Raw genomic sequence first — 13954 nt, 5'->3', positions numbered from 1 at the left:
AATATTAGGTTGTAAACATTAAAACGGTGCTTTAACATATTAAAACAGTAAAAAGTTGTAATTAAAACAAGATTCAATTTGTTTGGGATGTATTGTGAAAATCAAACAAACTAACAATTCCTGTATACTTACTGAAGTAACTTTTTTTTTTTAATAAATACTTTTATTAATTTTGAAATGTATTTTTTTTCCCCAGATGTTGACATATTTTTTCTGATTGTGAGTTTTCTTACATGTCACTTTGTTATGTTTTGGTTTGCGGTTATGGTTTGTAAATTTGGAAAAAGTTACTAAAGATATTGTTAAAAAATACAATTTCAATATAATTACTAAAATTACTAGTACTCCTGCATATGCTAAAAATTGCACTTTAACATATAAAAACAAACAATTTCAAGGATCAAATTTAAAGCTTGAGCTGCACTTAAAAAATAAGCAGAATTCAACTCTACTTAAAATAATGTAGTGTACTTAAAAAGGGAAACAAAATATTGTAATTGAAGTCAAAATATGTTTGTGAGTGTGTCAGTTCATCAAGATGACATTGGACGCAGCTTTTTTTCCCCCTTTGTCTATTTGTTTTTCTTTTCAAATTGGATTCAGGTGTGGCAGTGTTCTTCCTTCCTGTCTTGAAAATTCTGATAAACCTCAGAAGGGGTCACAAGGTTGTCAGGACATGGAGGAGTCGGCATTGGAGCGTTACTTTGATGAATCCATTGCAAATGTAAGCTTTTTTCCCCCCACATCTTCCAAGTAACCAATAGAATACATAATATTCACAACTAGTACGAAATTACACAATCGGATGAGAAAAGGGTCACCCCAAAGAAGCTACTTCAAGTTTTAAAAAGGGGGCCCAGATTTCCATGGATATAGAAACAAAATCTCAGCAGTATGGTTTAATTGAAAAAAATTATTAGAAACAATAAGAGAAATGGATTCATTGATTTATTACTCAACATAATTGTTGCTAGGAGTTGTATCTGTTATTTTTTTAATTTCTGTTGTTCTATGTATGTCCAGGAGTACAGATTGTGATGAGGTCATATAATTTATGGTTTATATTTTGGACAGTCTAGTAGTACATTACACATGCATTCTGAATTTGGTAATATTCACTAAATCTCAGAAGGTTATAGCAGTGGAAAATAATTTTTGAGGGCGCATTAAGACCATGTTATGGTGCAAATGACTTTTTTGGGGGGGGTGGGGGTCCTTAATAAGTTGGACGTGTATATAAATGAGTTTCAAACAAATATTTGTACAATGAGTAGTGCAGAAAGTGAGAGATTATGCGTCAGGTTTAGAACAGAGCAGCGTATTTACAGTTTGGTTGTGAAGATCATCAATATGTCTTTCAAAGTTAAGGAACTCATCAATGTAGATCCCAGGAATTTTGTGGAGCTGACTTTGTCTATTAATATTTAGACAGATTTGTTTAATATCATTATGTAATTTGTATTACTGATATTTAGAGGGAGCCATTAGAGCTATGTGTGTATTTTTACAAACTCACTATCAGATGTACAAGTGTACTCTATTTGGATTCTTGTGGGAGAAAACAAGTTTGTATCATTGGCAAATAATACTTTATGTAGTATGGGTGAGGAAGTAAGTGTCATTGTGGGAATGCTTTGCAAAGCTCCCCCCTTATAATACACCCCCCCCCACACACACCCACACACACACACTTTTTCGGCGTGCCACATAACTCTCACGCTTTAACCGATTCTACACCGTTCCAACTTTGGAACGCTTTAAGAATTCACGCAAACGCAGGCATTTTCGATTTTTTTTTTTTTCCCCTCACGTTTACGGTTGCGACTAAAATGCAGATATTTCGAATTTTCGACTAAAAAGGCCCTTTCATTTCTAATGGCAAAGCCATTTAAAAATTCCAATTTCAACATGTATCTCGTTCTGCATTTTATTTTTGATTCACAAAGATTACACATTACACAAAAATTTAAGAAATTGTGCAAAAAAGTTGCATAATTTTTGCAATAAGCATATAGTTCGACCAAAATTAAACAAAAACATCCCCTATTTATTTCCAATGGACTTATTAATTTCCAGTGAGATACACAAACAGACTTGATATTAACAGGAAGTGACAAATGAACAGGAGGTGACGCAGAAATGGCCTGTCCCCCTAAAAAAAAAACATGAAAAACCTCAGTACCCGAAAAACTGTGTAAAAGTGTGTGTGTGGGGGGGGGGGGGGGTCTTCAAAACTACGATAAAAAGTGATAAAAGGTAAAAACATAAAGTTAAAAAAACCACAAAACTGAAAACAGAAATGGAGAAATAATTGCAAAACTGCAGATATGACAAAAATTGAAAACTCAAAAAGGCAAAAAAACGGAAAACCCCACCCAAAATGCCTAAAAAGTTGCGAAAAAGCACAAATCCATGGAAAACTGTTACTTTTAATCTTTATAAGGCACTCACTGGCTGCCACTGACAGGGTGCCACAGGGGTTGGACAAAATAATGGAAACGTCTAACATTTTGGCATCAATCATTGATAATCATAATAATCATTGAACATAATTAATAAAGAATGGCATACGGAACATTCTAATAAAGTGGAGCATCTCGTATAGCTGGGGCAATCCCCAGATCTCAACATTATTGAGCATTTACAGTCACTTTTAGAGATTCACTTAAGACGTCAATTTCCACCGCCATCGTCTCTAAAAGAGTTAGAGGGTATTCTAATTGAATGGTTTAAAATTCCTTTGGAAACATTTCACAAGTTGTATGAACCAATACCTCGGTGAATTGAGGCTGTAATTGCCACAAAAGGCCACCATATTAAATTAGTTTTTGTTAATATTTTTATTTTAAGGTGTTTCCATTATTAAAAAGTGCTATATAAGTATAACACCATTTACCATATCCAACCCCTTGTATACTGTACCCTGTAGACATCTATAGATGTCCAATTTATTTTGGCTGACTTCAGTCACAATGGATTGGACGTCTAGCGCCATCGGTGGCAGTCAATAAGTTACCAAGGAATTGACCTATAAAATACCTAAATATTAATAGGTAGTGGCTGAAAAATCTACAGAAAGTGGCAAAGTATCCCTTGCAATTTTTCAAGAAATTGCATCATCCTGTTTTTGTCTAAGATAAAGAGAAGCGGCCTGAAGATGGAACCTTGGGGAGCGCCATTATTGATTGGTTTGTATGATCATGAATATTAATGGAAACACACCCTCTGAACAAGTAGCTGCAATACCATAATGTTATATACTGTAATTTATTAAGTTGTCAATCTTATTCGTGTCAAAATGCCAATACCATATTCACCTCTGTTAATTGCGTCATGCATTTTGACAGTTAAATCAAATACTGCTATATATATATATATTTATATATAGCATTTGCCTTTTGAATCCTTACTGGGATTGGACATTGATGTATAGCTTTTCAAGATGGCTGAGTTTGTTCTAAGAGAGTAGGCAAGATACTGTAATTTCTGGACTATAAGGCGCACCTGACTATAAGCCGCCAGCCACCAAATTTGACATGAAAACGGCATTTCTTCATAGATAAGCCGCACTGGACTATAAGCCGCAGTTGTCCTCATTGTATTATGGGATATTTACACCAAAAGATATTAACTGGTGACTCTTCATTTGACAATGGCATCATAAGACTGTCATGAAACCAAATGAACCACCATTAAGCTTTGAACCAATTTGGTGCAAAGCCTTATTGTTTTAAAAATCTTCATTTGGCCATCACTGCTCCCTTGGGGGAGACACTCAACCTCTGCTGCCACCTGCTGTCAACACTGTTGTCATCCAACATTCCTCCTAGCATGCATTGCGGCGCTACAGATGTAAAAACAATCAAAATTCATGTTCTGTGCTAATTATTTCTTCAGTTACTGTCATCCAGCAAATTATCTCACTTTTGAATGGACGTAAAAGATCTGAGCTAGACATAAATGGAGTTAGTGACATAATATGCAACATGACACATTTTGAAATCTGTCATAATAATTCAGTAATGCCCATGATAGTGTCGTGTCGTGTCATAATTATGACGTTCTTATAACAGTCTTATGATGCCGCTGTCAAACAAAGTGTTACCTATTAACCCAAATAAATAATCAAATAAGCCCCACTGGACTATAAGCCGCAGGAATCAAAATGAGGGAAAAAAGTAGCGGCTTATAGTCCGAAAATTAGGGTACATATTAGCCAATGGTGGTTCAGTTCATCCTTATACTCTAACCGGTGGAGCACTAACTGTCATCTGTATAAATGAGTGATAATGCCTCACGATCGTTTACCCAGGACTCAGGCTTCTTGACAGGAGAGGATGCGGACACTCAAGGCCCGCCTCTGCCGCGTTCCCCGAAAGCGAGCGGTGAGCTCACGGATGAGCTGGACCTCAGCTTTCTTCCAGATGAGTTGAGCGCCAGCACACCGGATGCAGAAGGTATACTGCTAACTCATTGACTGCCGTTGACGGCGATTGGTGTCTGATCCATTATGATCAGATTGATCTTTTGGAGACATTATTGACCTGAAAGTTTTTTTGTTTTTGTTTTTTTTTTTTTGGGGGGGGGGGGGGGGCGGAACACTTCATTTTTTGCATAATCTCTCATTTTTGGAATTGACGAAGAACTTTGATCATTTTTTTCGTATATAACTTGAGCAATTATTTTAATAATTATAAAATAATATTCATAAATATTTTGTTTTATATATTATTTCATAAACAAAGGAAATCAAAACTGTTTACTGTATTTTTATATCTAATATTGTACAGTATTTTATCAATGTTTGAATGTATATTTAAACTTAACAAAAATGGAAAACAAACATTAGTATTTAACTTTTTGAATAAAAAGGAAAAGATTTTTTGAAACATTTTATTTGTGTGTATTTTTTTATTTGAAAAGGTAATATTAGTAATTTTTAAAAATGTTTAAATAAATTTTCTTTTTTAAATTCTTTTCAAAAACCTTTTATTTGTATTTTTTTTGTAAATTTAAAATTACATTTATTCTGATTTCTGTAGTGCAAGATGAAGGCAAATGATTATTTCATATTTTTTCATTAGAAAAACAAAAAAAATGTAAATATTCATTTTGATATCTATTATTTTGAAAAATCTATTTCAACTAAAAACAAAAGGACAATACAGACTATAAATATTGTAAAACCTAAAAAATATTTGAAAATTAAACGGTGAATATTGTCATATTTCTGTAGTCCCACATGAAAGTGGATGATTAGGCCCAGAGTAACATAACAAAATAATTTATGTTGACTATTATCGCAAAAATAATCATTAAATAATCAACCCTAGTTTCTATCAGTGAGGCAAGATTGTGAGTTTTTGATTTTAGGAGACATCTGCGCAAGCAGCAAAGACCACGTTGGCGAGCAACCTTCCTCCTCATTGTCGCAGTTGGCCAACAATTCCTCTAGCTTCTGCCCCATGACCCCTATGCCCCCTATGCCTCCCATGGCCGCCATGACCCCAATGACCCCCATGACACCCATGACGGAAAGGTCAGGGATCATTCCTCAGCTGCAGTACGTCTACTGCGATCTTACCTCTTTGTGTGTGTGATAGCTTTGTTGTTTGATTTTTTTTTTTTTTTTTCATGTCCCTGCTCAAATTCTCCATCCTGATCAACTTTGTGCAGGAACATTGTCTCCACGGTCACCCTTGGTTGTCCGCTGGACCTCAAGTTCATCGCTCGTCAGGCCAGAAACGCAGAGTACAACCCCAAGGTAGGCCCGCACCAATCCCAATTTAGCTGGGCGTTTTGAGCGTTCGCGCGATTTGATGTTGCAGCGCTGGGGTGTCAAAGTCATCTTTGTCGCTGGCCACATCATAAGCCGCTTTCGGTCTAAAGGAACCTGAGTACTCAGTTACTATAACTACAGGCCTCGTGAGTAGTTATAGAAACTATTCTTTGCCAAGCAGTCGTGTTCGCACACAAATAGGGGCACCTGATACGAATTGCTGTGGCGTTGCAGTGTCTGATTATTTACCCCCCACGTCCACCTATCGTAATATGCAACCGTGAAAACTAAACTGAACAGAAACCAACCAATTATGGAGACCGTGGACTGGATGACACATTGGTAATTATTGCCTGTTTGAAGGGAATAGTGCGGGGGTCGGCAACCCATGTTTTGAGAGCTGCATGCGACTCTTTAGCGCTGCCCAAGTGGCTCCCTAGAGCATTTTCAAAAATGTTTGAAAATGGAAAAAGACTGTTAAGGGAAATATATCTTTTGTTTTTATATGGTTTCTGTAGGGGGACAAAAATCACACAAACATTCTTAACGCGTCATAGCCTACGACACACGTTTTTATCAGCAGGGCGGGATGTCAGGCAGGTGGCTATTGTAAACAAACCAGCAGCCGAGTACCCAGTTGGGAGTGAGGAAAAAAGTGCGATTCCATTACTTCTGAAGAACCTAGAGGAGCGCAAAAAAAGATTTAAGAAGTGGATTGCATCGCTAAACTCCACTACTGCTGCATGTTTTGATGCGACTCGGGAGATAACAAAGCGTGAAAACCCGTTCACAGATGGTGAGTACATGAAGGAGACATTCATCAACTTATCAGAACACCTATTTGCAGACTTAAAAACCAAAACCGAGATAATAAAGAAAATCAAACACATTCCTAGACAAAGGGCATGTTATGCACGTTCCATTTTGTTGTTTTTCGAAACCTCAAAACCTAAAATGACATTAAAAAAATCGGATTCCTTTATTGTATTTCGAAACTATTCATTAATAATGTAATGAAGTTAAACTTGAGGTGGCATCAAACAACAGAGCAGTCAAGTGGTGAGTTGGATGCACTGCAGCGAAAATAAACAGTAAATCATGAAGCCTCATTACTTATTTTTAGCCGACTTACTCATTTTGATAGTAGGCAAATATCGCTAATACAGATACATTCTTCATTATTAGGCTTATTTAAGGCTTTTATTTTTTTGCGGCTCCAAACATATGTTTTTTTTGGTCCAATGTGGCCCTTTCAACATTTTGGGTTGCCAACCCCTGGAATAGTGAGATAAGAGGTTTGAGGGAAGCTTGAGTATAAAGCATGTTTAAAATGATCTTTTGTTTTCTTGGTTTAACATGCACACCCTCCGTGTACTTTATTTTCACTGGTTGTATCATTTTTTGTTGTTCTATTTGCAAAACTGTTATTGTGGAGTTGACTTTGAATGCAGCTCGGTTGTAAAGTAGTGAGAGAACTTGCTGCACACAGGAGAAAAAGCAAAATAAAAGTTGGAAAGACTGAAAGACAACTTGGTTGTACCGTGTTTGTCTTTGAGCTGCGACAGTAGTGTCCATAGGCAATTACATTGAGCGTCTAAAAACGAGACTGGAAGAACACCCAGATTGAGTAAGAAGACGACAGATCCTAAGGCAGGCGAAATTTCTTATTTTGATGCAGGAGAAAAGAGAGCAATTTAAAAAAGGAAAAATTGTGTATAGTTTTTTTTTAAACGCACATTTATTAGTTTTTAAACTAATGGGAACAAATGGTTAAAATTCTGTTTATTTCATTTATATTTTAAATGGAAAAAACATTCATTTTAATTTCAGTTTTTAATTTTTTTTTTATTTGTATACATTTTTAATGAAAACGAAGGGGAAAACAATACATGTATTTTTAATTTTGGTTATTCATTTTAATTAAAAAAATATACATATATATTTCAAAATATCCAAAATTGGAACTGTAAAGGAAAAAGGATACTTTTCATTCTATACCATTTTATTAAAAATAAATAAATAAATAAATACAAACTTAAAAAAAGAGGGGAACAGCAATTTTCTTTTTAAAATTTGTTATGCTATTAAAGGAAAACAGTGCAAGTACTCCCCGTGTTATGAACGAGTTCCGTTCCTAAATTGGCGATGTAACCCGAATTTCCACTTAAATCAGAATTAACCCTTTAAGTACCCATTAATACCCCTGAAATCTAAAAATAACAATCTAAAAAATGTATTATACGTCATATAAGATACTGTGAGGTACGTTGTGGTAAATGCTATAATATTCAATGACTATTCGGGCTTTACTTGCGAGTGAGTCGCCTTGCTGAGAAGAAAAGGGTGCTGTAGAAAGAGTATGGAGGAGGGGGGGGGGGGTATCATGGAAGCTCAGGTCGCCAGCATTGCTTCTTTCAACGCGAGCCTGTTGTCCGAACTAGAAAAAAAAAAACAGATCGAGACTCGCAAGAGGAGTTGGCGGCTGGGGGAGAAGCAGCAGCAGCAGCAGCATGAGAGCAGGGAGGCGGGGCCTGACGGCAGATCTCCCAGCCGAAAGGAACTGCAGGACTGCGGCAACGCTGCTGGGGGAGAAGGGGATCATGACATTGAGAAAGGCAACTGGAACTATGAACTGTTATCGCAACTAAAAATAACTACAACAACAAAAAAAACACAACTGGATACAAAATGGCGGCCGAAACTCCTGTTTCGTAAAGTCGAAATCACGTAAGTCGGGTACATCCTAACCCGGGGACTACCTGACTGTATACTTTTTTCTTCATGCCCTTTTCAAAAAAGAACAGTGAAAATTGTCTTTTAGTTTGAATTTGTAAAATGTTTTTTAATTCATTCACATTTTAATTAAAAAAGGGCAGAAAAAATATTAATTTTGCTAATGAATTTCAAAAAACTGTATATACAAATTATATACTGTATTTAAATGCTTTTTAATAAAGTTGTCCTAGCGACCAATAAAAGCATTTTAAAATATCGGATGATATCGACATTTTTCCATTATTGTTTTTGGGTCAATATGCATGTATGCATGTTACCTTCAAAGCTATTATGGTGCAATATATGCACTTTTTCCCGTAACTTCAGTCGAAGTTGTTCTATTAATTTTTTTTAAAGAATGTTCATTTGAAACACCTTGAAGTTGTTATATTTATCATTGTTAAAGCATCCAGTGCAGTATAACAATACAATTAGCCATAATATGTTAAGTCCTCGGCTGTATCAGCTGTATCTGATATTTGGAGTTGGATAATATCGGGTTATCGGTTAAAAAGTCATTATCGGGCAACTCGACTTAATTTATTCAAGAAATTTTAAATTAAAAAAAAAAACGGATTCTGATTTCTGTTGTCCTCAAGCTTACATTGAGGACTATTAAATGAAAACCTAATTTCAATGAGAATTACTTTACTTTCCCGGGACACACAAAATAATACGGCCGGCTGCGAGTTTGACACCTCTGTTCCAGCGCTTCGCCGCCGTCATCATGAGAATCCGCGAACCCAGAACCACAGCGCTGATCTTCAGCACGGGGAAGATGGTGTGCACCGGAGCCAAGAGGTCTGCACTGGCGGGATGGGGCGCGGTGGGATCTCCGGCGCTGCTCTGACCGGTTTCTGCGCCAGCGAGGAACAATCCCGACTGGCAGCCAGGAAGTTTGCCCGCGTGGTACAGAAGCTGGGCTTCCCCGCACGCTTTCTGGAATTCAAGATTCAGAACATGGTGGCTAGCTGTGACGTCTGTTTCCCCATCAGGCTGGAGGGCCTCGTTCTCACACATCAACAGTTCAGCAGGTACTCTTGGAATGCTCTTTATTTTTACTTTTAAAAATTCCCTAAACGGTTTCCAGAAATGATTCACTGCCATTGACAGTGTTAACCTCGAATCCATTAGGACTGGCCAGTCCTCCTGGTTCCAATGGATTGAACATTATTTAAATTAGATGTAAGATGAATGAATATTGAATGTTATTAAAGCGGAATGGTTATGAGTGGTTAGCACGTCCACCGCACAGTTCTAAGAACAAGGGTTCAATCCCAGCATCCGGCCTTCCTGTATGTTTGCGTGTTCTCCCCGTTCCTGGTCCCACGTCCCAAAAACATGCATGATAGACTGAATGCTCTAAATTAGAGGTGAGACAATGTATTGAACTAGTGATATATCGTGATACTTTGTATCCCAAAAGGTTATCAATATTGTGATTTTTGACAGCACCATATCGTTTTTAAAAGTTTTTTTTTTTTTAAATTGAACCAACAAGTTGCTTGCAAATCTTCTACTTGTATCGTGTATATGTTAACTCATTGATTGCTATTGACAGCTCTAGAAATCCAATTCATTTTGACTGGGAGGGGACGAATATATGAAAGTTCATTCGCTGAAACGAGAGCATTCACAGCCATGGAGTCTTTCTGGTTTTGGGAGCATTTACAGGTCACTTTCTGTTCATTTTAGGGGATATACAGGTCCCTTCCTGTATATTTTGAATCACTTTCATATTAATCATACTAATTTGGGGACAATCCCAGGTCATGTCCTGCTCAATAACCCAAAATAGGCAGGAAGTGACCCTTCGTTAGTTTGAAACCCAAATTTAAAACTCGAAACCAAATTTGAATCTATACTTCTGAACTCTGAACCCTGATTTAAAACCTTAACCCTATTTTTAAACACTAATTAGAAACCCTAGTCTGAAACCCTACTTTTGAACCCTATGTTGAAACACTCGACTTTGGAATCCTAACCCTAGTTTGAAACCAGATAAACAGTGGTGAAAGTGGGTCGGAACGGCGTTCCAGTTAAAGATTAATGGCGACAACGGTGTTTTGATCCCGAAAATATGACTGAAACTGTCAAAACCCTATATTTGAAAATAAATAAATAAAACCTGTCAGGTTGCCACACACTCATCTCATCTCCAAGAAGAGAACAATCTACCAATGTCAAATTTACGTACACACATGTTAACAACAAGAATAATGGTGTAATCTGTTTCCGGTGATATTTATTATTTATTTATTCCATGGACGCCACGGAGCTCTGCCGAGCTGCAGCAGTTATCCTAGTCTGACGAGGCGCGTCGATGTGGGCATGCGTGCAGCAAACCACCCAGGACTCAGTTGTCCGTTCAATTGGCTGACATACTGACATTTGATCTGCAGAGATGGATAGCTCTAATTGGTTCAAATGCACAAGTTTTCTGGATTGGCAAAAAAAGAACAAGCTTGTTGAATTGATTCGATAAAAAGGACAATGCAACAGAAAACTGATCAGATCTTTGAGAGAAAAAAAAGATGCAGAGGCTTATTTTATTTGCTCTGATGAGGAGGTTCACAACATCTTCCATGTCACTATGCACTTTGGACTTATTTTTGTTCATGTATGTTTGGCTTTACTTATAATTTAAAAAAGTCAATGTTTGCGTGATCTTCAAAACATATTCAATTTCACCATGCATTATGTAAGTAATTGTACCTATTTTTGTGAACGTGTTTCTAATATCTTTATCATTTAATACAAAATCTTGAAATGTATATCCTAGCTTCTTTAGTAGTTAAATTGAGGTGTTGCATTTAGATGTGAAGAAATGAGGGAAAACAAAAATTAGGAGATGGATGTTGGGGTTACTGCTGTTTTTGCTAACTTTTATTTTGCAAATCATTGAAAAAATAAGAATGAATGAATGAAAATCTGTTTCTCGTGTATGCCTTGTGGCGGTATGTGTAATGCAGTAGCCTAATGAATGTGTAAAACCAGTTTTGTTTTTGTTTTTTCTCGTTTGTATTTATGTGTTATAGGTATAACGGTGCCAAAAGCAGTTTTCTCTGCATTTTAGTGGTTTTAAGAGGTTTCACTCCCTCCAGACAAAAAAAACAAACAATTCTGGCTTCATGTCAGTGAGTTCTGGCAGGAAATTCTAGCCACTTTCACCCCTGACTATAAGCAATTTCTCCAATCCTTGTTGAATCACTACTTCTGACCTTTAACCCTTATGACCAACTTCACGTCTGATCCATAACCTTACTTATAAATGCTCCGAAACACAACTCGAACCCTTGTTTGAAACCCTACTTTTGATCCATAAACCTTTGAAAGTAAACTCCTAACTCTTGTTTAAAAGCCTACTTTTTACTCATAATGTTTTTCATGTTTCCTGTGTTCGTGCTTCATCTCTTTATCTGATGCATTACATGTACTCTGCTCCACCATCTTGTCTGTTTTTATTCCTGCTGAAGTTCTCCACCCTGTTACCGTGCATGTTCCTGATCAGGTGAGAATTCCTGTTCCTGTGCAATTTGTTGTCTTTCCCCTATCCAATTTTTCTTTTTCATGTTCTCCATGTTGTGAGTGTTCATATTCTTGTTGCAGTTCAAGTTTTGTCCCTGTTGAAATTTTGTTCCCGCTCCTATTGTTGTTTCTTGTTATTGCGTAGTTACGAACCAGAGTTGTTTCCGGGCCTCGTCTACCGGATGGTGAAACCTCGAATGGTTCTACTCATTTTTGTATCGGGAAAGGTCGTTCTGACGGGTAAGGGGATGGTCTTTTCACTCATTCGATTCACTGCCAATCATATAATCGCACCACGGCAGGTGCCAAAGAGCGAGGTGAGATCGACGAAGCCTTCGAGAACATCTACCCCATCCTAAAAGACTTCCGGAAGCAGTGAGGACTGAAGACGTCACTTTCTGTTTGTTTGTAAATATTTGCTGTCTGTTTTATGTTTTGGATGGTTGTTCATTTAGACTTTCACCAATGATGAAGAAAACTAAAAATAATTCGAAAGTTGAAATGGGCGATTTTTCTGTTGTTGAAAAACATGAGTTTTTAGCATTAAAATGTGGGAGGAGATGGGTGCAAAAGTTTGAGCTACAAAAACCCATAACCAGTGTTGTCACTAATGCGTTACTGTAATTTGATTACTTTCAGTAATGAGTAACGTGTTCATTTTTCCAAACCAGTAATCTAAAGTTTCCTTAGTGTCTGTGCGTTACTATTTTGTTATTGCCTCATAAAATGTATATAGAATGAAGAATAATATAGTCATGTACAGAGCATTTTGAATAGAAAATGTTAGACAAGTTTGTTTCGATGGTAACTGCTCACAGTGACTTCGTTTGGTCTCGAGTCACATGCGCTGAGTGCAGCCACCTGTTTAGATGCGCGAGGGAATGTTGATTTATGTGCATCCATGAATGTACGCATTTTTCCTTCATTCTGGAGGCTTCCAGCGATAGGTTCGAGCTCCTACATGCATGGGTAGTCATCGGCGAGCATTGTTTACATCATATTCTTGTTTAATTTATGCTGTGAGGTAACGCGTTCGTTTAGCATCTTTGGGATGTGTTGTAAGTCCGATTGAGTGTATAGTGCTTAGTTGCCGCCACAGTTTGTGGCCAAATTGATGCGCGAGGGAATGTTGATCTATGTGGATCCATGAATAAACATATTTTTCCTTTATTCTGGAGGGTTCCAGTGATAGGTTGGAGCTGCTACATGCGTGGGTATCCATCGGCGAGCATTGTTTGCATCATATTCGTGTTGCACATTTATGCTGTGAGGTGACATATTCGTTTAGCATCTTTGGGATGTGTTATAAGTCCGATTGAGTGTATAGTGCTCAGTTGCCGCCACATTTTGTGGCCAAATTGACCACGTCTGTGTATGGCGTACTTCCGGGTTTTGCGCGCGCATCCGTGCCCGCCCCCACCATTGTGTTTATTGCACCGTGACATTCATTTGTGTTTTGTTGATTATATTGCAGTCAATTTGCGTTGTTTTACATCGGCACTGATATGCTGTTAACCCTAACCCGAAATTCAGAATTTTTTACATTAAGCCTATTCTTCAAGTTAGTGTGATTTAGTTAGTCAGTGGAGTTGATTTCAACAAACTCCATGCAGTTTGTCAGTTATTTGTTAGTTTCAGGGCTCCGGAGTGGCCAAGCTAGCGCAAGTCAATGGTGGTTGAAAACAACACCATTGACTAATTAAACCTCCGCTAACTCGAAAATTAAGCCTTATGTGAAAAATTCTGATCTTCAATTGTCGGAAAGTCAGTTACATGCAATGACATATTTCTGTTGTCGTTCTTATGTTGAGGTGGCAAAGGGAGAAAAATTGGTTAAAAAGTAACCAATCAATTACTTTTAAATTATCAAAG

General features: G+C 37.2%; 1 protein-coding gene across 5 annotated transcripts; it reads left to right on the top strand.

Moving 5' to 3' along the window:
* Positions 1 to 619: 619 nt before the first annotated feature.
* Positions 620 to 12573, top strand: tbpl2 (TATA box binding protein like 2). 5 transcript variants are annotated; one of them, XR_009067204.1, is made up of 9 exons: positions 620 to 724; positions 4313 to 4457; positions 5374 to 5590; positions 5677 to 5764; positions 9264 to 9355; positions 9421 to 9588; positions 12031 to 12065; positions 12228 to 12322; positions 12385 to 12401. XR_009067204.1 is itself a non-coding variant. In XM_057860174.1 (9 exons), exons 1-9 carry the CDS (start codon positions 677 to 679, stop codon positions 12401 to 12403), a joined length of 786 nt encoding a protein of 261 aa, XP_057716157.1. In that variant the 5' UTR covers positions 620 to 676; the 3' UTR covers positions 12404 to 12550. The 5 variants fall into 5 exon arrangements, 4 of the variants coding, with proteins under 4 accessions (XP_057716157.1, XP_057716155.1, XP_057716154.1 ...); XM_057860174.1 differs by lacking the exon at positions 12031 to 12065 and having other exon boundaries at positions 9421 to 9463; positions 9550 to 9588; positions 12385 to 12550; XM_057860172.1 differs by lacking the exon at positions 12031 to 12065 and having other exon boundaries at positions 5374 to 5563; positions 12385 to 12573.
* Positions 12574 to 13954: the final 1381 nt, after the last annotated feature.

This window comes from Corythoichthys intestinalis, chromosome 15, assembly GCF_030265065.1.
Source record: "Corythoichthys intestinalis isolate RoL2023-P3 chromosome 15, ASM3026506v1, whole genome shotgun sequence".
NCBI classification, from domain to species: Eukaryota; Metazoa; Chordata; class Actinopteri; order Syngnathiformes; family Syngnathidae; genus Corythoichthys; species Corythoichthys intestinalis.
The sequence above is the reverse complement of the archived record's forward strand: the minus strand, read 5'-3'. Positions and strand labels throughout refer to the sequence as shown.